General features: G+C 41.1%; 1 protein-coding gene across 1 annotated transcript in view; it reads right to left on the bottom strand.

Annotated features, from left to right (window-relative positions):
• DTNBP1 (dystrobrevin binding protein 1) overlaps positions 1 to 18,055 on the bottom strand; it is a 67,218-nt gene extending 49,163 nt beyond the window's left edge. The window contains exons 1-6 of the mRNA XM_056854363.1: positions 17,986 to 18,055; positions 13,876 to 13,926; positions 13,388 to 13,438; positions 7,186 to 7,246; positions 5,239 to 5,371; positions 989 to 1,121 (exon numbers count right to left, since the gene is read on the bottom strand). Coding sequence (XP_056710341.1) covers positions 989 to 1,121; positions 5,239 to 5,371; positions 7,186 to 7,246; positions 13,388 to 13,438; positions 13,876 to 13,926; positions 17,986 to 18,041 — 485 coding nt within the window. The 5' untranslated portion in view covers positions 18,042 to 18,055. The remainder of the gene's footprint in view (positions 1 to 988; positions 1,122 to 5,238; positions 5,372 to 7,185; positions 7,247 to 13,387; positions 13,439 to 13,875; positions 13,927 to 17,985) is intronic.
• Between the last annotated feature and the right edge of the window lie 8,184 nt (positions 18,056 to 26,239).

Raw genomic sequence — 26,239 nt, 5'->3', positions numbered from 1 at the left:
TACTACTTGATCCAAGTTTATCCCTCATAGCCATTTATCGCATTCTCTTTAGACGCCAGCAGTAAACCAAACACTGTAATTTCTCCTGAGGGCTGACTGACAACTTGATGAACAAATTTATCACTTAGCTCATCCAGAAATAGCTGGACCCAACTGTTGTTAGCAGTATTTATTTTCTCATCTGTGCCAAACAAATCAAGCCTGCCATAATTATGCAGGGCTCTTTACTATGAATCAGAGCAATGTTGACAGAAAATGACTAATATGACAAATCCAGAAGTTGCCATTCTTCAAAGGCTGAATGTCTAACAGTGCAATCTACACAAAGTGACTCCTGTCTAAGACCCCTGAAATCAACGGACTTTGACTGAAGGAACTGCAAAGGACCACACTGTAAGGAACATAAAAAGAAGCAGCTTCTTTTAGTACAATATAGGAAATGGTATGAAAATAAGCGTATGGTTCAATCAGAATTCAGATCAGCTTAGGAGTTTTATTGCAATAGTTTGGAGGAGATTCTAGCCCTATTGCTAGTAATGAATATACACTAAGGTTTATTTAGATTTAAACCTATTGCCAAACAAGCTGTATATGCTATCACCATACTAAACTGAACTGCAGCATTAAGATAAAGACCTCCTGAGCCTGTTCTCATTTTCACTGCTACTGGACTCCAATCCTGCTTTCACTGACTTTTTCAGCTCTTCCTGACCTACATCCAGCTTCTCCATTTTACCGTGATAGGTGTAAGAAGCTGGATTGCCACAGAATGGATCTTTAAATCCCTTCACCAGTGGGGGCCAGAATGAGTTATAACAGGAAAAAGACTAATCCCTTTTCTTGAAAGATGTGCAAATTTGCAAGAAGGCACAACTCCTGTCACAGAGTGAGAAATTAACATCAGCCTTTGCTTACATATAAAACTTAAGGCTTAGTAGTCAGTTAAATCAAATATAAAATGTTAAGAGAGCAATACACTCAGAATTACCGTTTAGTCTTCTTGTAGTTTTCCAGCTGAAGTGCCTGTATATGCTTGTATCTTTCCAATTCAGACTGTCCACAGAGATCCTCAAGATTCAGTAAATGGTCCTCCATTTCCTTAAAATTTGCTTCCAACTGGACTGTAACAAAATATTGGTATCAGAATAGGCCAAATAGCATGATGATTCTCAGCTACTAACTACTGCGGTTATCCCCATCTATTCACAGTGGTTAAAGAGAGGGCCAACCGATAAAACGGGGGGAGCAGGGAATCAAACTCGGTTCTCCAGATTAGAGTCCGCCACTGTTAACCACTACACTATGCTGGTGTATTGGTACGTCCGCTAATGTCTAGGCTCCCATCCCTTCAGTTTCCCACTCTGGGTTCTTCTCAGTGTCCCAGCCCTCAGTTTTCTGCCTAGCAAAAGTCTAGGGTTCCGCCCTCCCTACTTGCCTCAACAACAGAGGCCTACCTGTTCTTACAGCATGTGTGAAGCTTTTGTTGAACACCTATAGCCATTCAATATGAACAATTGGCCATATGGAAGATTATCATTATTTGAGGAACTGCCACAGGAAGGAGCTTTAGAAACAGTTTGTCTCTAAAAATGTGCTTGCAATATCCAGTTAACAGTTTACTATTAACGTAAACTAATATTTAAAGGCCAAAATATATGATACCGTGTTCACCGCTAAATATTATACAAATACACAGACGCAAACTCTCTCTTCTGATAGCAATGCTGTGAATTTAGGCATATCATGAGAGGGAGGGCAGGAAGGGTTGTGTCAGTGCTTAGCTCTCTTACATGTCCAAGGAAATGCTGATTGCCACTTTGGGGTCAGGAAGCAATTTTCCTCCAGGCCAGTTAGGCCAGGGATCCTGGATATTTTTTTGCCATCTTTTGGGCATGGAGCAGGGGCCAATGGGGGATGTGGGGGAGAGGTAATTGTGAATTTCCTGCATTGTGCAGTGGGTTGGACTAGATGACCCTGGAGATCCCTTCCAACTCTATGATTCCAGACTAGTTATCCAATTCCAAGAATTTAAAGCCATTGCTCAATTTCCTTATTAACAGTCTACTTACTTAAAAGCATTTTTAAAATGTATGCACACATAGCAGCTTCTTGCTTCTAAGTATATGGATTCCCAAGCTACAACACACGCCCAGAGACGCACCATATTACATGCTGCCATTTACAGGAATAGCAGAACAAAAGCCTTTGCCCAAGTACTCAGTTTCATTAAAATTTACACAACTGCTTATACCCTTAACATTTAATATGTTAAGGATCAATTGGTTTGCTTTCTAAATATGCACGCTTATTCTTTTGCAAAATTTAAATATATACAAAAGATCTAGCAAAGTGACACTACATGAAGTTGTTCCTGTTTTAAAAGAAGCCCTGCAATTCACAATAGAGACAGGAGTAACAGAGCCAGGCAATTAAACTGAAATCTAGTCTAACCAGAGAATGATTTGTGAAAGAACAGTTATTGAGCATCCTCTAGTGGGAACTCACAAAAACACAGTTTACATGATTGGGATGCTTTTCACAGTAATAAATTACATAATTTTAAAAGCAACCATCTCCTTACATTACAAAGCATTTCCCAGATGTTAGTATCTTGGCAGTAGATTAAAGGGTTATTTTTTTTAATTTAAAAACTTTATTACATACATAAAAATTATATACATGCATAAAATTGGGGAAAAGAAAAAGAAACAAAGTATCAATCAAAAGTATATACTGTTACAGATAAAATTAATAATAATAATAAAAGGTAACAAACTCAGCTATGCATATTAAAAGCAGCAAAAACATTAATCGTCCTCCTCTCCATGTTCTAGATTTTTGGAAGTTTTTTTTTCCATTCTGGAGATTATTGGGATCCAGACAGCATCTAGATCTTCCACATCTTTATCATTTTTAAAATAAATCAGCCTAATTAATAGATACGTTTGTTTAACCTTATCTATCCAATAGTTTATATCTGGGAATTTGTTTCCTTTCCAATATCTCGCAAAGTTAATTCTAGCTGTTGTTAACATATGAAGGAATATGTCTTGTAAATCCTTTTGTATATCTGGTATATAATTTAGTAAAATGGTCTCAGGATTTGCCAGAATATTTATTTCGAGACTGTTAGCTATTATTTGGATCACTTTCTTCCAGTTTGTCTTAGCTCTTCTACAACCCCGCCACATGTGTAGAAAATTGGCTTTGGCAAGGTTACAATACCAACAATTACTAGCATCTTTGTCAAGGTTCAGCATTTTTTGTATTCTGTTGGGAGAAAGATGCCACATATGTATCATTTTAAATAAGTTTTCCTTAAGTATAAGGCTTATAGTAAAATTAGAACCCTTTGTGAGAATAAATGCCCATTTCTTTTCATCTAGTTCATATCCCAATTTATTACTCCTTTACTGTTGTACAGGTGGTTTATTTGACCTATTTTTTGTAATAAAATAGCATAAATTGTACTCACAGAAATTTTGCTTGAAATCAATAATTGTTCAAATTCGTTTAGGGCTCTAGGAATTAATTTACTCTCTTTAACCAGAGATACTAAATAATTTCTTATTTGAAGATATCTGAAAGGGGACAATACTTTTCTGCTTTCCTCAGGGAGTTCTATGTAAGAGATGATTTGTTGGCCTTATGAGAGGGTTATTTTTTGTTTGTTTGCAAAACATTATTAGAACTATCAGCAATTCATATCAAAGGTAATATTATCCTAGAAACTGGCTAGAAAGCAGTTTCGGTGAAAGGATTGTCACAGAGTAAAATACAATATTGAAACACCGCATAAACTAGCCTGAATTTGCAGCCACAAATGATATACTTTGAGCTTATCCTCTCTGAATAAGTGCCAAGATCTACCAGGATAATAAAAGGAGTGCCACTTCTACTTTGAAAGTGGTGAATAAAGGACGAAAGGGTTTAGTTGCAGACTTTTAAAAGATAAGCTTACGTTGATTGAATGCACCAGGACAGAACACCAGACTCTTATCACAGCCTAATCTTACACATTTACTCAAAAGTAGCTTTCTGTTTAGTGGAACTTATTTCCCATGCATATATGTAAGAATGCTGCCTCAAAAATACTGAGATATAAATTGTCAAGTGTGGTGCAGGTAATACTGCTCTGACTTGGATCAAGACATGGAAATGAACCCCTACTCAGTTATGAATAGGGTTCCCAAGCCGAGTTTGGCAACTGGTGAGAGGTTTGGGGCGGGGACATGGGTGAGCGACATCAGGGACATACAAGATAAGAAGTGGAAAAGGACAGCTCTCGGAATTGCCAGAAACTCTACCCACTATGGTACCCAATGATTCCTAGAGCTACCCTTTGTCGCTTCCAGGTTGTATCCAGAAGAGACATAGTGACATCAGTGACGTCACTGGTTTTGGTTTTTCCCGGTGCTGCTGGGAGCAGTGGTGGGCAACAGAACTTGCCAGTGGATGCAGGGCTTGCACGGCTAGTTACGAAGGTCACTATGAGACCCTCAGACCACTCAATCCATCTCAGCTTCTCTCCAGCAAGAGAAGGGGGGCATGAAGGACCATACAGAGGCCATCACCTCCTTAGAGGAAAGATGAGATGTCAATTTAAAGACATAGACAATAGGAAGGTTTCTGAACAAAATAGTAACATTTAGAATATAATAGAATCACAGTGAACCAGACATCCTAGAACTGTCAGGGTCTTCACTGAACGCAAAATCCTGACAGGCTCTTGACATGAGTTCAGGCCAAGTTCTGGCCACAAGTCAAGTCCTTGGTTCCCAGGGCTTGGAAGCTCCTGTGTATACTTCATTAGTGCCTGTTAACACAGCTGTGGCATGTTGTGTCTTCATTCATGGGAAATGCGTATCTCGCTGTTGCCTAGCAATGTTTATCTTACTCCTAATGTTTTTAAGCAGGTAGCCTGCACTTGCTCTCCATTGCTAACTTCGCCTGCCTGCGAGCAGTTAGTTCTTTTAATTTGCTTTTTAGTTCCTAATAAAGTTTTACTGCTTAGGTCTACCTGTCTGGATGAGTATGCTTGAGGGATGCTAGAGGCAAACGCCTGAGACTGACAGTCAGGAAGGCAAGACATTGTCAGCCTTCAAGCCTGATCTTATTATAGCAAGAAATTTAAAAATCCTCAGGAAGAGTTATTTTTAATAATCCATTCTATGCTGTTTCAACTCCAAATTATTAAAATTCCTGCTAAAACTGTTTTAAACATGCAAACAAGATTACCTAGGCTAGCTGTTGTCGATTCCAAATCTGCTAAAAAAACAGGAATTTGCTGGAGCTGCTCCTGAAGGTCTAGGAGACTGCTTCTTTTCTTCTCCCAGTGTGCAGAAAGCATCACAACTTCACTATCCACCAACTGCAATATTTAAAGCCAAGCATAAGACCAATGTTACGTAATTCGTAACCATGCATTTTACAAAACAGGAAGTAACAATGCTGATTCTATGGATTTAGGCAGTTCATGAGAGGGAGGGCATCTTGGCCATCTTCTGGGCACTGGGGGTGTGTGAGGGAGGTAGTTGTGAATTTCCTGCATTGTGCAGGGGGTTGGACTAGATGACCCTCGTGGTCCCTTCCAACTCTATGATTCTATGAACAGTAACTATTAAAAACGGAAATCCATTTTTAAAGGCATTGGCTTAAGAGGCAGCAGGACAGCTCTTCTTTTCTGGAGTTGTTGGCAGGTAGCCAGTAGGACAAACTTTGCTATGCCGCTAGGTCTTCCCCAGTTGTTCTAGGACTAAGAAGACACAGCTCACACTCTTGCCCTTACTAACCAATGACACCACTAAGGTAAGCTGCTGTCCACATAGCAGCATTATGGAATATCTGACAATTGTCCAACAATGGGTGGTCAACTGCTAGTCAACTGACAATATCTGACCAATCAATTAACCAGCATGCCAACCCTAATTACTTCTGCACATCCAAATAAAGTGCCAAAATGTACAGCTGTGTAATGCAAGCCTGTCTTTCTAGTGAAGACTGGTTACAAGGACCAGTACAACCTCTGTTAAAGCAACACTTCCATTTAAGTGCCACATGCGTTTCACTGAACTTGGCCAGTCACTTCAGTGCAATACTTACAGCCCATTCCTGAAAATACGGAGTACGGAGTCGGCAGGGAAGAGGCGCAGCGGCACCCCTTCCTATGCCAAATCGCGCATGCCGTTAAACCAAAAAGAGTCATTTCGCAGCTTTTTTTGTTTAACTCGGGCCTTTTGCCCCATAGGGAAAAGTGAGGCTGCATGCAGCGCCGCCGTTCCTGCCGCTGGCGTAACTGGCCGAACGGGGATAGGAGGCTGCCTAACCGGCGGCTCCTCCCCCTGGCCCGCCCCCAGAACACCCCCCACGCCGGTGGAGGGGCGCCGTGAGGCGGAGCCACCCTCCCTGCCAGCGTAAGTGCGTGTAATCGCGCCATTACACACACTTATGCTGGTAGCGAGGTCAAGTCGCTTCCTAAGGACTTTTGGTCCATTTTTTCAGGAATGGGCTTTAAGAGCACAATCCTATGCATGGTACCCAGAAATGTATACCACTGTGCCCCTCTGTAAGTGTACATGGGATTGCAGCTTTTCAGGTTTTGCAGGCTGGTAGTTATCTGCTTGCTGGTGTTAAAGATGAATTATTCCCTGGCACATATAGGAACTGGCACATATAGAAACACAGTGGAAGACACTGCATTATGTCTCTGTCCCTACTTTCCCTTCAGTGAATAAAGAGCTGGGTACATTTGTCCACCTTTGTCTTGTGGCAATGGAATCACACTTCTAACCCATAGCTAATGTTCCCCAAGTTATTCCTGTTTTTGAATCTAACTGTGATTAAGATCCACATTACAGGCACCACAGTAAAACAGACTTGCCCACTAAATGGTCTTCTGATTTTACTTCTTTTAATCCATGTGATTCAATGCCTTTAAAAATGTTCTAACAATCATCTTGTGATACAACATGCTAAATTGATTAATTTTTGATTCACAACTATACTCAAGATACACAAGAAAGGTAAAACTATGCAAAGGTCATCAAATTTATTTCAAACAGATGCTCCCTGATGAATATGCATTTTAGATGGAAGATGTGCAACCTAACTTCCTCAAATCAAAGTACATAAATACTAAGCAGCTTTTAGCAAAGCTTCTACATATTATTTCTATGAGGGTTTTACCTCTCCCATTTTGGCACATTCTTTCGTTCCTCTGTGAAGGGCTGCCCAAATATCTTCATACCTTTGCAAAAGAAAACAGCAATAAAATTATAAATTGAACTTAGAAACAATAGGCAACAATCCAGCATGGTTAGATGTCCTTTAATTACACCAAAATTAGTGCATATGCACTATTTTGGAGTGTTTCTAGTATTTATCAATAGGACTAAAAATCAGATATTTGGGAAACAGGTTTAATTAGAATCTTTTCTTCAATTGTGAATGTTTACTGAAAGAAGACAACCTTCCAATACCTAATAGATTCTGTAATATCATAAAACAGTCTCATGTTTTTAACACAGTGATACAAAACTACAATGCATAACACAGACACGTTCCTCCACCTCTAATCTGAAGTGGAACCATCCACTCTATCTCTTAAATCTGCTGCATGTGTAGGTCTAAGTGGCGCAGATGTAACACAGATCACTACTTGAAATGCAGTACAAGGGGGAAAGCCTTGAAGATTTACCAGGTATATTCCCTATGTGTTTCTCAGAAACCATGAGATAAAAACCAGAGCCAAAAATTATGTGTTTTAATTGAAAGCAGAGATTTTTTTAGGTCAGCTATCAAAGACTGCAGTCCAAGCTCTGCTCACGATCTGAGTTCGATCCCAAAGGAAGCTGGTTTCAGGTAGCCAGCTCAAGGTTGACTCAGCCTTTCATCCTTCCGAGGTTGGTAAAAAAGCTTGCTGGGGGTAAATGGAAGATAACTGGGGAAGGCACTGGCAAACCACCCCATAAACAAATTCTGCCTAGTAAACGTCGGGATGTGACGTCACCCCATGGGTTAGGAATGATCGGGTGCTTGCACAGGGGACCTTTACCTTTTTTAAAAAAATCAAAGACAATAATAAACTTGCAGATTTAGACAGTTCACAAACTTACAACTATACAGAACAATTCCAAAAAGCAAACCACATTTTTACAAATGTAAACAAAACAGAAAAGCTTTCTAAAACATGCCTTCCTTAAAAACAAAATATTCTTCTCAATCTTTTTTTTTTTTTAATATAAATTTTATTGGGTTTTATGATAGAAATTTTCCATTGCATTAAACAACATCTATAACAATATCGAATTTCAATTCTAACCTAAAGTTGTTATAATTCCATATCATATAATAATAAAGAGAAAAGAAAAAAGAAAAAAAGAAATGGAAAATTTTTGACTTCCCCATCACCTCTATCTGCCTCTTAATAAAAAGTTCCTCCCGTCATAGGTAATCTAATCTTGATAAAATATCAATACCATATATAAAAACCCATAATCTGTTAGTAAATATAATTATGCTTATTCAATATAAAAAAAAAATCAAAAATAATCCTCTGGATCAGATTAGAAAATATTCTTCCATTCTTCCCAATTTTAACTCATATTCACAATAATGCATCCACGCCCCCCATTCCCCCAAAAACCGAACGTCATTTTCTTCATTTAGAATAGCTGTGAGTTTTGCCATTTCTGCCACTTCAAACATTTTAACAATCCAGTCTTTTTTCTCTGGAGTTTCTAGCCCTTTCCATTTCGCTGCAAAAAGCAGTCTCGCAGCTGTTGTGGCATATATCAGAAAAGTTCTTTGTGTTGCTAAGTCGTCTGGAATCATACTCAATAACATCATTTCTGGTGTTTTGGATATATTCTTTTGTAGTATTAATCTCAGTTCGTTATAAATCATGTCCCAGAAGTCTTTGGCTTTGTCACAGGTCCACCACATGTGATAAAAGGAACCAATTTCTTTGTAACATTTCCAACAAGTAGGGGACATCGTTTTATAAATCTTTGCAATTTTCTTGGGTGTTAGATACCATCTATACATCATTTTATAGATGTTTTCTCGCACTGACTGTGCTTTTATTCCTTTTAAATCTTTAGACCATAATCTTTCCCATTTATTTAAAACAATATCATGTCCCACATTTTGAGCCCAATCGATCATAGTTGGTTTAATCGTGTCCTGCTCACAGTATATTGTTAAAAGGAGATTATACATTTTAGAAATCAGCTTTGTATTATTATCTAGTAGAATCCTTTGAAAAGGAGATTTTTCTTTAGAGAAACCTTTTTTTGCATCTTGTACAAAAACTGATTTGATTTGGTAGTATTGAAGCCATTGTAAATCATCCTTGAGCAGTTGAAAGTCTTTTAGTGAGCATTTCTTTCCTTCCCAATTAGTTAGATCTTGATAAGTAATAAATTTGTCTGGTCTAAGTGGGCGCAAAGTTAGCATTTCTTGGGGCGATATCCACATCGGTATTTCTGGTTCCAAAATGTGTTTATATCTCATCCAAATACGAAGTAGAGAGGACCTGATTATATGATTACGGAATATTGCTTGTAATTTAATTTTATCATACCACAAATAACCATGCCATCCACTTAAGTTATTATAACCTTCCAAGTCTAGCAAACGTACATTTGACAAATTCATCCAGTCTTTTAGCCATACTAAAGCTACCGCTTCAGCATAGAGTTGAAAGTTAGGCAGTGCTAAACCTCCTCTAGTTTTTAAATCCACCAAGTATTTATAAGCAGTCCTTGGTTTTTTTCCTTGCCAGATGAAGTTTGAAATGTCTTTCCTCCAAGTTTCAAAATATTTTGTTTGTGATATTATTGGTAAATTTTGGAATAAGAAGAGCATCCTCGGTAAGACATTCATTTGGATCGTTGAGATACGTCCCATTAATGACAATTTTTTGTTTGACCATATAATCATATCAGTTTTAATCTTACCCCATAACTTGAGGTAATTGTTGGTTAACAGATCTTTATTCTTTGCAGTGATCCAAATTCCCAGGTATTTAACTTTGTTAGCTTTCTCCCAGCCAGTATATGATATAAATTCCTGTTGTTGTATTTCCGATAAATTTTTAAATATTATCTTTGTTTTTTCTTGATTCACTTTAAAGCCAGATACTTTTCCAAAATCATCCAAAGTCTCCTGAAGTATATTCATTGACTGTGTTGGGTTTTCCAAAATTAGCAGTAGGTCATCCGCGAATGCTCTCAACTTAAATTCATGTTTTTTAATTCTTAGCCCGCGGATGTCCTCCATACTTCTTAGTTTCACACATAGCGGTTCCAACACCAACAAAACCTGACTAACCAACTTGAATCTCAGGAAGGAGCTGCAGTTAAGTGCTAGAACATCCACACTGTGTGAGCCTTATATTCAACCCCTGGCATTTCCAGTTAAAGGAGCAGGTGTTGAGGAAAATCTCTTTGCCTGTCAACCTGAAAGTTGCTGCTAGTCAAAACAGACAATACTAAACTAAATGAACCAGTGGTCTATCTCTCTATGAATAGTTCATATAAGTTCAATATGCTTACGGTAAATAATCACCGATGCACTGCAGATACTGAGTGTGTTCTTTTTTCCCCCAACTTGCCCATGAGCACCAACCAAATTTATGTTGTAATCCTACAATAAGTAGGAAGAGCTTGAGCTTCTAATGCAGTCAGAGTGATATGATTCAGTAGGCATTACAGAGACCTGGTAGAACAATTCCCATGACTTAAGTGTAGTAGTGGATGGATATGAGTTGTCCACAGTCATACAAGTTCCTCACCTGCCTGGCCAACAACTCCCTTCATCAAATGGTGGAGGTAACGAGGGGCTCAGCCATACTCGACTTAATATTGCCCAACAGGCAAGTGGTTGTAGATGAGGTGAAGGTGGTGAGGACCACAGGGGGAAGCGACCTTGTCCTCCTAGAATTCCTTTTGCTGTGGGGGATCAAGAAAGTTCCTAGCCACACCTGTCTGTTAGATTTTGGTAGGGCAGATTTTAATAAACTCAAGAGGCATGATGAGAATCATTCCATGGGCAAGACTGCTGGAAGGGAAAGGAGCAAATGAAGGGTGGGCTCTCCTAAAATCAAGAGCTCTTGCAAGCTCAAGCCCTCAGTATTCCAACAAGAAGGAAACATGGTATAGAATCCAAGAAGCCAGTGCGGATGAACAAAGAACTCCATGATGAGCTACGGGAGAAAAAGGAAACGTTCAAGAAATGGAGGCAAGGACATAACTCTAAAGAAGTGTCTGTGGGTTGTAGGCACTGTAGGTCAGCCATCAGAGAGGCTAAAGCTCACAGTGAGCTGATGCTGGCCAGGGAGGTTCACTACAACAAGAAAAGCTTCTTCAGATAAGAGGCCATAGGCCCACTGTTGGGTAAAAATGGAGGAACTCTGACAGAGGACAGAGAGAAAGCAGAAAGGCTCAATGCCTATTCTGCCTCAGGGTTTTTCCGTGAAAAAGAGAATGTGCTCATCTAGAGATGATAGTAGGCAAGGCAAGGCATCCGGGCAGCTGGGTGACATGAACAGAGAGGTAGTTGAGAAGCACCTGCACTGGATGAGTACAAATCCCCCAGGCCAGACGGTATGCACCCGAGAGTGCTCAATGAACTTTCTAGAGAGCTTGCAGAGCCTTTGTCCATCATCGTCCAGACCTCTTGGAGGACAGGAGACGTGCCACAAGACTGGAGGAGGGTGAACGTTATCCCAATTTTCAAAAAAGGGAGGAGGTATTACCCAGGAAACTACAAGCCAGTCAGTTTGACCTCGTCCCAGGGAAGATACTGGAACAGATATTAAAGAGCTCAATCTGCAAACATCTGAAGGGCAACTTGGTGATCCGGGGAAGTCAGCATGGATTTGTCTCCAACAGGTCCTGTCACACTAACCTCGTTTCCTTCTTTGATCAAGTGACGAGCTTACTGGATCAAGGGAATGCGGTCAATGTTGTTTATCTGGATTTCAGTAAAGCTTTTGACAGGGTTTCCAATGATGTTCTCATGGGTAAACTAGAGGACTGTGGACTGACCCCTAGGTTAATTAGAGGGATAGGGAACTGGTTGGAGAAAAGTACTCAAAGAGTAGTTGTCAATGGTGTTTCATCTGAATGGAGAGATGTGTCCAGTGGGATTTGGTTCTGGGCCCGGTGCTTTTCAATATTTTAATATAAATGATCTGGAAGAGGGTGTGGAGGAACTATTCATTAAATTTGTAGATGACACCAAATTGGGAGGAGCACTGAATACAGCAGAATATATAGACTTCAACAAGATCTGAACACACTGGGAAAGTGGGCAGATGTGAACAAGATGCAATTTAACAAGGATAAGTGTCGGGTTTTACATCTGGGTAACAAAAATGAGGGACATGCATACTGGATGGGGGATACACTTCTGGGTAGCAGTGTGTTTGAACAAGATCTTGTGGTACGGCTTGTCCGTAAATTAAATATGATCAGCCAGTGTGTTGTAGCGACAAAAAAATCTAATGCGAACTTGGGGTGCATCAACAGAGGCATAATATCCAAATCACAAGATATCATAGTTCCTCCGTACACAGCATTGGTCAGGCCACACCTGGAGAATTGTGTGCAGCTCAGGAGGCCTCACTTCAAAAAGGATGTGGACAGAATCGAGCGGGTGCAGAGGAGAGCGACGAGGATGATCAGGGGCCTGGAAACCAATCGCTATGAGGAAAGGCTGAGGGAGTTGGGAATGTTCAGTCTGGAGAAGAGGAGGTTGAGGGGGGACATGCGTTGCTCTCTTTAAGTATTTGAAGGGCTTCCACTTAGAGGAGGGCAGGGAGTTGTTCCTGTCAGCAGCAGATAGGACTCACAATAATGGGTTTAAATTGCGGGAGGAAAGGTACTGGCTGGATCTTAGGAATAAGATCTTTACAGTATTGTTTTGACAGTGGAATCAGCTACCTAGGTAGGTGGTGAGCTCCCTTTCACTGGCAGTCTTTAAGCAGAGGCTGGACAAGCACTTGTCAGGGATGCTCTAGGCTGATCCTGCATTAAGCAGGGGGCTGGACTAGATGGCCTGTATGGCCCCTTCCAACCCTAAAACCTGAGTTTTAGTGAATCCACTAGCACTCGCCCAAAGAAGCATAGTACTCGTCCTTTAAAAGTGCTAACTTGCTGGAGCATGCCTACTTTAAATACAGTTTACAGCTGTCGGGATATACATTAAAAGCTAGAACCACATTTTTAGAAATACACACAATGAATTATCTAAGGGCTACTTAAAAGGATGTACAGAAAAGCAATCTCTTCCCTTCTCACCTCCAAGCCTTCAGAAAAATAAATAGGCAGACTTATAACTACATGTGAAACTCAGTAGTACACACTTACAAAAAATAACTTACCTGCTCAGCAGATCTAATCCAGCAGAGAACTCTGGCAAACACTGAACACTCCTGTAATAAAAATTGCAAAATGTTGATAGTAAATAAAGATGTTGCACGGTGACAGACCTAGGCCCCTCTAGCTAAACCTCATTAAATTGCAGTAAATCTACTTGCTTAAGGATTCTCAGGATTGCTGTTACAGCAAATCTAGGTACTGCTGCGACCAACCCCAGCTCAGGGTTTAGGCAGCTCCCAGAGGGTTTATGGTGCCCCATGCAATGCTTATAGCAGCACAGCACATGATCCTATGCTGTTACTACTGCAAAACAAGTGAATGAAAAGCAAGCTATAATATAATCTAGTAATATTAAAACAAAGAAATTTCGACATTAGCGTTCATTAAAACATTAGGCAATGTCATGAAAATGCCATGTAACTATTTTCAATGAATAAATGTAATTCTGCTTCCAAAACAATTGTCACAAGTTTTAAATTTCCAACAGTACCTTTGCTTGCTTATTTTGGTTTCTCTTGATTTCTCACCCAAAGTCTTCAGCCTGTAATGCAACACATACACAAAATCAGTAAGGCAGTTTATCAAGTTTTATGAGATTCCCTCCTCCTAAATGTATTAGTTTTTGTATTCCCCCTCTTGCACGTGTGTACACACAACACACACTGCTAGCACTATATCATCCTCTTCCTGCACCACTTAGACCTACACATGCAGCAGATTGAAGAGATAGTCAGAGTGGACAGTTCCACTTCAGACTTCAGATGGAGGAATGCTATTTTTGAATAGTTTCCTTTATAAATAATTCCCTGAAAATAAAGATGCAAGAAAGGCTGTAGGTCAGTCCTTTCACTGCTATATTCTGCTATTTGCAAATAATATTTTATATAGCAGAGATTCAAAAATATAAAAATATATAATTTCCCCCATCTGAAATAATTCTATCACTTTAGCCACATGCCACACGTTCCAAACAAATAGCATTCAGCACAAGGAAAGTGAACTGAAAGCACTCAGGAAGCCATCCTCCTATAAGAGACTGCATGACATAGTTGTATAGTGGTTGGAGAGTCAGACTGGATCTGGGAGACCCAGTTCAAATGCCTGCTCTGCCTTGGAAGCTCACTGGGTGAACTTGGGCCAGTCACACTCAATCTAACCTACCTCACAGGGCTGTGATTGTGACGAAAAAAGGAAGGAGGGGATAACAATGCTGTAAGCCAGCGATTCCCAAACTGTGCTCCACGGAGCACCTGGTGCTCCATGAAACATCTCCTAGTGCTCCGTGAAGAGATTGGAAAGAAAAATAAATAAATGTGACAAGATCTCAAAACTGCTAATTTTTGTGGCCATGAACTGTAAGTATCAAGTAGAAATTATTTAGCTCCTGCAGTGTGCTGTGAAGCAGTAACTGTAAAGGGCTAGTCAGCGTTCATTGTGCCAAACTCAAAGTTTGCCGTCTGTCGCCCATCATATTGGCCCTGTAATAGGATAGTAAGTATAAGTCAAAGCGCATGTCATGTGTCACCTCCGTCACCGGTACCTTCCTAGAACCACACGAAACATCGAGAACCTCGGCCGGAAGCACAAAGCACACAGACTGCACGCGGAGAAACCATAAAGAGAGACTCAACAGTACATGATGCCACGCTAACCTCCCCCCTTCTGTGAACTTCGCTGCACTTCCAGATCTGATTATTAGCTTTGACACCTTTCCTTCGACACCTTTCCAGAATTATCTGGAAAGTTTCTATTGCATATTAAAACCTCGTTTCTTCGTCCCTTCAGTCAGTTGCAGTTCACTCAGCATTCAGTCGAGAATCGAAACAAACCAAGTAGCAGTCCAGGGCTATTGATTTATGAGTGCTTTTAGTGTGTGATTTTCAATTTAAGGTTTTTTATTATTAACATTTACATCTTGAGGATGAAACACCTGCCTCTTGCAGGTTTTTTGGAGCACCTACATAGTGTTTCAGAAAATATTGTTGATTTTCTTTTAATAGATCACTGGCTGAGGACTGGGTCCTTTAAAAAAAAACTGTCAAAACCTCCACCACAGTACCTCCAATAGCTGTGGAAGCATCAACAGCTAACAGGTATGTCCCAATGTTACGTTAGATGCATTTTTTAATTCATTTTTTATTATTTACCCAACCATTATTGTTGTTATTATTTTACCCAGCTGATACAAATACTATTTTTCAATTGTAGCATGGAAGAAGATGGAGCAGTTGCTGGTGCTAGAATTGCTGGACAGGATGAAGGGTTTTTGGACAAATCACCAACAGCGGGTGTGACAGAACCTCCTGAAGTGTTGAACCAACTGCCTAGTTCTTTGGGGACTAGTGCCACAGGGAAAAGAACAGTAAAAAGGAAGTTCCACAATTCCTCCTTGGATATTGGGTTCCTTCAGACCAGTGACAACAAACTACAGTGCATAATTTGCACCAAAGTGTTGCCAAACAGTGCAAATGTTCCCAGAAAAAAATGTGCCGTCATTTTGAGGAGGTTCATCCAGAATGCAAGGGCAAACCGACTGATTTTTCCAGAAGGAAGTATGGTGAACTTATACAAGCTCAGAAAACTATATTGTATCACTCAAAAAGTGATAATTTCAGGTAGGTAGCCATGCTGGTCTGTAGTAGAAAAGCAAGATTCTAGTCCAGTACCACCGTAAAGACCAAAAAATAATAATACAAGCTTTCGAGAGTCAAAGCTCCCTTCGTCAGATACAAGCAGGAATGGAGATCCCTGAGCCCTTACATTCCAGTCAAAAGGTGGGAAGGGTGTCAAAAATTTAATTCAGAAGGGAGTCAAATTGTGGAACTCCCTGCCCCAGGATGTGGTGATGGCTGCCAGCTTGGAGGGCTTTAAGAGGGGAGTGGACATATTCATGGAGGAGAGGGGTATTCATGGCTGTTAGTTAGAATGGATACTAGTCATGCTGCATACCTATTCTCTCTAGTATCAGAGGAGCATGCCTATTATTTTGGGTGCGGTGGAACACAGGCAGGATGGTGTGTTCCTGGGGAGTGACCAAGTGAGTCATGTACAAAGGGAGGTGGTGATTTATTGTGAAAAGGGCACACAAATATATTTGTCCACATAAAACTTTCCCCCTCAGTGTCAACTTCAGTAAGAGTTCAGGAGAGAGAGAGAAAGCCCACCTTCTTCAGGAGCCTTCTTGACCTACAGGCATCCCAGGCTCTTGCCTACGAAAACCCTACGCTCCCTGCAACCTATGGGTGGTCAGAAGTTGTGTGTGTGTGTGTGTTAAGTGCCGTCAAGTCGCTTCCGACTCATGGCGACCCTATGAATGAAAGTCCTCCAAAATGTCCTATCTTTGACAGCCTTGTTCAGATCTTGCAAATTGAAGGCTGTGGCTTCCTTTATTGAGTCAATCCATCTCTTGTTGGGTCTTCCTCTTTTCCTGCTGCCCTCAACTTTTCCTAGCATGACTGTCTTTTCCAGCGACCATATGATTCGCCCACGAACCATTGCCCTGACCTGGATGGCCCAGGCTAGCCTGATCTCGTCAGATCTCAGAAGCTAAGCAGGGTCAGCCCTGGTTGGTATTTGGATGGGAGCCCGCCAAGGAAGACCAGGATGGCTGTGCAGAGGAAGGCACTGGCAAACCACCTCTGTTCGCCTCTTGCCATGAAAACCCCAAAAGGGGTCGCTGTAAGTCGGCTGTGACTTGACGGCACTTGACACACACACACGAACCATTCCCACGAAACTTGGGGAAGCTGGCATCCTTACCCAGGAGGAAGCTCCTCTGAAGGCAGTAAGGCTTTGCTTCCAAGTAAACGTGCCTTGGGTTCGAGCTGTGCGTCTTCAACATGCCTCGGAGCTCGCTTGCTATTTTTTGCAGTAGTAGAAAAGGGCAAGAGTCCAGCAGCACCTTAAATAAGACGAACAAAAATATTTTCTGGTAGGGTAGGAGCTTTCGTGAGCCACAGCCAGTGAGCTGTGGCTCACGAAAGCTCCTACCCTACCAGAAAATATTTTTGTTCATCTTTAAGGTTATTATTGTTAGTCTTTAAGCTCATACCCTACCAGAATATATTCTTGTTTGTCTTTTTTTTAATATAATTTTTTTTATTTTTCAATAATAACCAACATTTCATTTAGACATACATCCTCTGTATCAATAAAAATAATCATTAACAATTCAGATTCTTGTTCGTCTTGAAGGTGCTACTGGACTCCTGCCCTTTTCTACTACTGCAGACAGACGAACACGGCGACCCGCTGGGAATTAAAGACAGATGGATTCACATTCAAGCAGTATCTGAAGAAGAGAGCTGTGGCTCACGAAAGCTCCCACCCTGCCAGGAAATATTCTTGTTCGTCTTTAAGGTTATTTTTGTTAGTCTTTAAGCTCCTACCCTACCAGAAAATATTCTTGTTAGTCTTTAAGGTGCTAGTGGACTCTCGCCCTTTTCTACTACTGCAGACAGACGGACACGGCGACCCACTGCGAATTGTTTTCTGCAACTTCTTCACGCCAACCCCCCCCCCCGCGCACGCGCAAAGCAGCGCTCCCCGCAGCGTCTCCCTCCCCACGGCCAACTTTCTCTCCGCAGCGGCCGTTACTCACCCCGAGGTCAAGTCCTGCTGGACGCTCAGGAGCCGGCCGCGCAGGCTCTCGAACATCTTCCGCCCCGCGCGCAAAAGCAGGCGCCGAGAGGAGGGGCCGCGGGCTCCCAACCAGCTGGAAGACTCAAGTTCACTGCGGAAGCCGAAGGCGCGGGACGGGCATGACGGGCGGGGGGGGGAGGAGGAAGGGGCGGGGCTCGCAACCGCCCAACTGCCCAACCGCCGACCCCAACCGCCGCCGGCTCTTCCCCGAGCGACGCCTGTCAATCCGAGCCCCGCCTCCCGAGCCGTTCAACGCAGGACAGCAAAGGAGGGGCAAGACGCGGAGCGCGCGCGCTGGCCGCGAGGTGACGTCAACACGCAGCGTCTTCCCCCCCACACTCCCTCCCTTCCAAGCCTGCCCTATCGGATCTGAGTCCGCCAGCGCCTCGCAGCCCCAGCCTAAAGAGAGCTGCTCCGGTCTAAACCCATTCATTTTAATGGGTTTAGACTAGAGTAACTCACTTTAGGATTGCGCATGAAACGAGGCTGTTTCCGCACTAGGTCTTCCCAGCGATGTTTTAAGAGTTTGGAAACGTTATAAAAAATACTGTTCGCACTTCTTATGTATTCCCAGCGATGTATTAAGAGTTTGGAAACGTTATAAAAAATACTGTTCGCACTTTCTATGTATTCCCAGCGATGTTTTAAGAGTTTGGAAACGTTATAAAAAATCCTGTTCGCACTTTCTATGTATTCCCAGCGATGTTTTAAGAGTTTGGAAACGTTATAAAAAATCCTGTTCGCACTTTCTATGTATTCCCAGCGATGTATTAAGAGTTTGGAAACGTTATAAAAAATACTGTTCGCACTTCTTATGTATTCCCAGCGATGTATTAAGAGTTTGGAAACGTTATAAAAAATGCTGTTCGCACTTCTTATGTATTCCCAGCGATGTATTAAGAGTTTGGAAACGTTATAAAAAATCCTGTTCGCACTTTCTATGTATTCCCAGCGATATATTAAGAGTTTGGAAACGTTATAAAAAATCCTGTTCGCACTTTCTATGTATTCCCAGCGATATATTAAGAGTTTGGAAACGTTATAAAAAATCCTGTTCGCACTTTCTATGTATTCCCAGTGATGTTTTAAGAGTTTGGGAGACCACCAAGGAAGATTCTGCAGAGAAAGGCAATGGCAAATGAGCTCTGCTTCTCACTTGCCTTGAAAGCCCGTTGCTGGGTTCGCCATAAGTCGATTGCGACTTAACGGCATGTACACACATATATTCCAAAATTTCAACATTACTTCAGTAGACAGATGGCAGTATTTTATTTAAAATGTGTATTGCATGCTTTTCCGTATAATGTTTAAAGCAATTTAACGAAGAAATCATAAACAAATCAAAACATCTTCAACTGATCCATCAGCAGGAAGAGATAAACACTAGCATTCATTTCGAAGTCTTTTAGCCTTAATGTGGTCTATGCATGCAGCAGGATGAGCTGTTAGCATCCTGAGGTAGAAGAATAGACGGACCCTTAGCTGTCATTCAGGTTGCAGCAAGGGGTGGCATCTTCGAATGCTCATCCAAGTTTAAAATAAAACAGCAGCAACTCTGAGTTGTTTTTTAAGCACAACAGGGATAAAGGTTTTAGTCCATCCTTCTGTGCTTGCTTTCTACCTGCATGGTGTTCTAATGTTAGGGGATGCCATGGACAACCCTGCTTTAGTGTAGGAAGATGAGTCCTCATTGGAGGAGCAGAAGGAAAAGGACAACCTGTCCCCAAGCCCTGCTTTTGCAGACCCTCCCTGTGAGTCTAGTGTCTCAGGGCCTCCCCAAAGGGACCCTGATGCCCATCATCCTGGGCACCAGTGATGCCCTTTGAACCAGTAGGGCTCTCCAGCCAAGAACATGGATCCGCCCACTGCCAGACCCACCATGGTCTCCTGAAGGACCCTGGGAGTAGGGAAGGCAAATGCCAAGGACTGAGGCTTTGGCCAGGTGCAGGAGTGTGTGCTTGGTGGCTCAAGGCCTCCCCTCTGCTGAGGGAATGCCACTACCCCTCATGTGTAAAGGAGCTGACTCAGCTTGAGAGGAGCTTGAGATGGGAGTTCAACTGACTCTTGCTGACTCAGTCAAAGGCCATACTGGATCCAGCTTTATTACAGGAGAAGCAAGTTAATGCAGCTGCAAAAAGGGCTTTCTGCCAACACAGCCTAACCTGCAAGATGGCCCCTTATCTTGATACAGCTGACCTGGCCACCTGAATCCACGCCACAGAAACATTGAGACTAGACTACTGCAATGCACTGGACACTGGTCTCCCCTCAAAATCAACAAGGAACCTCCAACTGGTCTAGAGTGCTGCGGCTTGGCTATTAGTGGGAGCTAGACAGAGCATTAATATTACTCCCATTCTGCAGATGCTCCATTGGCTGTCTTTCTGTTACCGGGTTCAGTTTTAGGTATTGGCTATCTCATGCAAAGCCCTTTGTGCCTTGGTCCCTCTTATTTGCAAGACTGCCTCTCTCCTTATGCTTTGCCACAACAACTTCGCTCATGTCAGCAGGGGCTTGTGCAGGTGCCAACCTGCAAATGGGCAAAATCAACAACTGCCCAGACATGTGCTTTCTCCGTTGTGGCCCCCGCCTTGTGGAATGGCCTGCCTGAGGAGATCAGGAAGGCTCCCACTCTCCTGGCTTTCCACAAACTATGAAAAACTAAACTATTCTTAGGTCAGAAACAGGATCAGGAGCTGTTGGGAGGTGTAGTCTCTTAGAATGTCATTTTATGCATGGACAATAAGCCGAATTAGGTCATCTGCTAAACATAAAATGCTAGCTCTGGCCAACTTTTTAATCACGCAGAAAGATTCTGGAAACATTATGTAATGGCTGTGATCACTAGAGGGCAGAGCAGAGTCAGAAAAAAAAACCCTGCTCTTAAAGAAAACAAGCTCAATCAATGTAAACGTCTAGAAAGGCAGTATTAAATAGATTGCTTTTTCTTCTTAGTTAAAATGGTTACACTTCAGAACCATCCATAGGCCTGAGTGAAATAAAAAGGGAACATCCATTCGTAATTATCGTTGTATTCCAAATGAAACTGCTGGGTTTTCAGTTATAGAAACTGTTATACGGTTGCATCTGTGTGGTCTACAAAATTCCCTGGTCAACTCTTATACCAAAGAAGTGGGGACCTGCAAGAAACTTGCTGGGAGGGTGCATCCCTTCCTCCCGCCTTTGCTTCCTCCCCTCTCTCCCCCTTCTCTAACAATCTTCCCCTTCTCTGTCAATCTTCCCCCCTCTATTTCTCTCCCTCCCTTTCCCTGACAAGTCCCTCTCTTCCTCCCTCCATCTTCTCTGTCAACCCGCCTCTATTCTCCCCCCTCCCTTCTCTGGCAATCTATCCCCTTTCTTTCTCCCCCCTCCCCTACTCTGGCAATGTTCTCCCGTCTCTCTCTCTCCCCCCCCCCTTATTTGACCTCTTGGGCTGCTGGGGCTGCCTTTGCTCAGACAACGGCAGAGCCCCCGACACCTGGCAGCACACCGCTAGGAGCCACCGCATCAGCTGCACATGTGCAAACAATGTTATTTTTAAAAAAATTTTTTATTGATTTTTAATAAAAAATACAAAAAAAAGAAAAGAAAAAAATATGTGTATAATACAAAAAGGAAAAAACAAACAGTACCAAAAATAATATGTACAATGGACTATTACGGCCAAAGCTAGTACATTAATGGTTACTATCTAATCTTTAAAGAAATAGAGGCCCATAGTGCGCCATACCCATGCCCTTCACCGTTGGACTTCCGGCAAAGTGTTATGACAGTAAAAACAACAACAACCTGTTAGTCTATTTCTTAATTAAGAATCACATTAAACTATAATTCGTTAAATATACCTTTAAAATCCGTTTTTGCCAGTTTATCCCAATATGCGGCGGCAAACAATCTTATTATGGGGTGGGTTTAAATCCCCCAATATACTTTTGTAAGTTTTAAATTTTTCTGCAAATCTTTTTTTTTAATAAAATTTTGTATTGCTTTTCCCATAAAGTTGATACAATAATCCCATTCGATATGCCATCTAGCTTATTTTTCCATATATAAACAATAATAATACAATGCTGAATGGATATCTTCATAGTAAAATACATATAACAATTTGAACTCCCCCACCCCACAACTTCCTCTAACCCATTCTTAATCCGGTCACTTCTTTGTATCATTCTTTGTCTATCCTTCTAAAACATTATATATTTATTTTTATTTATCTATTTCTTTCTAATATCCATACAAACTCCATAACTTTGTAACCCTATTTGATATGATTAGTTAACATTAAAAATAATTTAAAATGTTAATGGAATATAAATTATTCCAAAAACTAGGATAGAACTACACATACATAACATTATCATGTAAATTAAAATTTTATTATTATTATTTCCCTACACCTCCCCTTATTCCCATTATTTTAATACCCTCCAACCCTTCATCCCTTCTTTTTAAAAGACTTTTTCTGTCGAGGGTTTCTATTGTTCTTTTCTTGCTTTCTTGGTGTAGTCTCTTGAAGTCCATGGTGTCCAGTTGCTACATCTTGCCCAGTTGAGTCTTCATCCCGTCGCATTTCTTCTTGGTCTCTTCCTTTAATTGGATCTGTCAGTTCTTTGTGGCTTAGTAGAAATCTTTCAGCCTCAACTAGTGAATTGATCGCACATCTGCTTTGTTTATAGATGAATGTGAGTCCTTGTGGTATTAACCAGGCATACTTTATTCCATTTTTCCTCAATATTGTTGTGAAGTCAAATTTTTCTGCAAATCTGAAGGGGTCCCACAAACTTGGAGAAAACTCTTTCAGTGTCGACCCAATCCTTGGATTTAGAGATCTGCAGATTGGCCCACATTGGACTATTAGATATATATATTGTTTACTCAGAACAAATTATACAGGTTAGGTATATTTACATATATTTTGATTAGTTTTATATTATTTATTTTGTTGGTTTCAGCCAGATAGGAAATACAGTTACTGAATTCCTACTCAATGACCTTAGAAGATTCTGGATTTTTCTCTCACACACATTTGGCAATACTTACATTCTTCAGCCGTCACCAGAATGGAAACTCTCTTTTAAAAACATGAAAGTTGCAATTCAGCATCCGCTACCAAGTCAGTTATTGCATGGTGAAATTACTAGGCTACACGCAGTTACATTACATCTATAATTACATTATTACTAGGCTAATTTCATTTCCTGTCCTGCATTTACAATATTATTCACAATTGGCCTATCCCAGACTATAGGGTTTTCTCAGCCTGACTTGTGAAATGGCAAAGGTTTTAGGAGAAAGGGTTCAACAGGAAAAATACTGTGGCTGCTATGAGTGGTTGGGCCAGTCACCAAATGGCTGCCATGCAGTATGGCCAGTCACATTCTTTGGAGGTTCCACAGAACCAAAGAAATGCTAGTTTATTTATAAGGCATTGACTTCATGCCCTTGTAAACCGATAAGCAAATATCTAGCACACCGTGTTATATACAATAAGTGAAGCAAAACCCCAAACAATACAAAAATCGAGAACGAAGGATTGCAATCCTAAACAACACAACTGAGAATCGGGCAAAGCCTTAAGTTTCTTTAGTGTTAATACCCAATAACAACTGTCAAAAACCCACAAGTAGGGTTCAGTACAGCGTGGCTGTTTCTCTGTGGGTGCAGAAAGTCCCGGCAAATCCAGAGGCGAAAGGTTCCAAAAGGAGGGAAAGTTCCAAAAAGAGAATGTGTGACTAGTCCTGTCACGTTTCGAAAAGCTTCATCAGCTCATTTCAAAGTTAGCTGGTTCCGGTGGTAACTGAAGACAAATTGTGTATTGTGCAACTGGTAAGCCACCGTAAAGCTGTAAAAAGAAATATGTTTTTAACAGTTGCGTGCTGCATATAACATTGTAATTAAACAGATACATGATTACTTCATTAAAGTTAATCTTGTGGGTGATTCATTAATGTTAATCTTGTGGGTGATTCTGCTGAAGGAAATATAGCTGTGTTGATACATTCACTAATCTTGCTCTTGTAGAAGAGAATTAAGAAAGATCAGGCATGTCATTTGGTAATCAGGAGTGTGCAATTGACTTCTAAAGTATGGGCAATTTGTTGTTTCAAGGAATGGAAACTTCTGGCCATCCCCTCTCAAAAGGGAAAATGTCAAGGCAAGAAGTAAAGGGCCCATCCTCTCCAACAACCCCCACCCTTCTTTGTAGCCTCTTCACTCATCCCAACACCCTGGTAGCTTCTGGGAGGAGAACAAGATGGCCACAGAGAGTAAAACCACCACCATGGCAGCCACCTGGGAAAAGAGCAAGGTGGCCACACAGTATGGTGGTTTTACTCCTCTTTCTTCACAGCAAGCTGGCCCCTGACAATAACCTGGCCGCTGTATAGTGAATCAAATAAACTTTCCAGACCAAAGGCTGCCCCATGTAGAGTACATTACGGTAACCCTACCTGGATGTAATCAGAGCATAGATCACCGTGGCCAGATGTAAGATATAACTATTAATATTAAATATGTAGTTATATGTTTGATAGTAATATCTGTTTGTATTGTATGTTTGGTGGGGTAGCACATAGGGCATACATTAGTCATGTGGCTGTTTTGGTTGATGGCCATTGTCAGTGTTGCTCTCTGCAAGCCATGGAGTGAATACCATTGCCTTAGCTGATTTTAGAAAGTGTCTACAGTAGAGCAGTCTCCAGATTAAAAGTAAATTGTGTCAATAAATACTATTGATTTCAGCTTGTTTTTTGCCATTCAAAGCAATTAAGACACAGTTTTAATTTTGTTGACTTCCACAAGTAATTAATTACTAGAAATTCTTTCCAAAGCTTTTGGGGGGAAATCTTCCAGAGGTAAAAATGCATAATAATTTCAGTCCAAGGTAGCAACAGATAAGGAAGAGATCATTTGAAACAGAGAGTGGTAGCCAGAAGAGAGGGGCATTTAACCTATTATTCCCACTCATCTCCCCCTGTAAACTCGCAAATGGACACTGTTCTTCTAGTTAGCATTACTATTAAACATATAACTGTATATTTAATATTCATAGGGGCTAAATGGGATGTTATTCACCTCCTCTTTATAAAAAGCATCAGCTGCCAGTTTCCACACATAAAGTGTGTATTAAAAGAACAGGACATATTTCTCCACACCTTTAAGAAATCCTACTTCTAGTTTGGGAATCGCGCTGAAACAAAATCATGATTTACAATAAATAACCTGGGGGCATCTTTCAGAGACAAAGGAGAGAAGGGTTACCCTTAAATTATATCTCTGCCTCTTTTCTAGAGTTTTCTAATTGCCATGACAGCAATTAGTCAACTTTACATAATACTAAACTCAGATTTTGAAGACAAGTCCATTCTATGTCATTTTGATCTCCCCTCCCCCTTTGCATTAATCTCATGCCTTGCTTTGCTGTTCTCTGGTCCTGAAATTTTGTTGGAACCTTTCAATATGAATGTTAAATATTTGGTTTAATAAACCCAGACCTGTAGTAGTACTGGTACAATCTGATGCAGAGTTACTGTAGACTAAGCAATTTGAAATCAATGGGTTTAGTCTGACCTGGATGGCCCAGGCTAGCCTGATCTCAGAAGCTAAGCAGGGTCAACCCTGGTTAGTATTTGGATGGGAGACCACCGAGGAAGCCTAGGATCGCTATGCGGAGGATGGCAATGGCAAACCACCTTTGTTACTCTCGTGCCTTGGAAACCCCTAAAGGGTCTCCATAAATCAGCTGTGACTTGACGGTACTTTACACACACACACACACACACACACACACACACAACTCAGCATAGGATTGCATTGTTAGCCTATTCTGTGGTGCTGACGTTTTATTTTGCTTCCATACTTTAAAAGAAGAATTCTTCTCCATGCAGCGTACTGCTGCTTGATTTGTCCTTTATACCAAAATAGTAATCCATTTACACTCTAAGAAGCTTGGATGCTTCTATTTTTTATAATCATGTTTTATTTATTCAGCATAACTGAGTTGGAATGAAATTGTAGCAGGCTTGGATACAAAGTTACCCTTTATTATTCTAGTGTGTTTCTCGTCAGTTTAATTTATTTTATTTTCCTACTATAGTTTGTTGCCATAAATCGGATTTGTATTTTGAACTCCACTACATGTAACCTTGTCCTCAGGAAAATTGTCATACTTTGTAAAAAATGTACATCAAGAATTGCTGAGAGCGTTACTT

Source organism: Euleptes europaea, chromosome 8 (genome assembly GCF_029931775.1).
Source record: "Euleptes europaea isolate rEulEur1 chromosome 8, rEulEur1.hap1, whole genome shotgun sequence".
Taxonomy (NCBI): Eukaryota; Metazoa; Chordata; class Lepidosauria; order Squamata; family Sphaerodactylidae; genus Euleptes; species Euleptes europaea.
The sequence above is the reverse complement of the archived record's forward strand: the minus strand, read 5'-3'. Positions and strand labels throughout refer to the sequence as shown.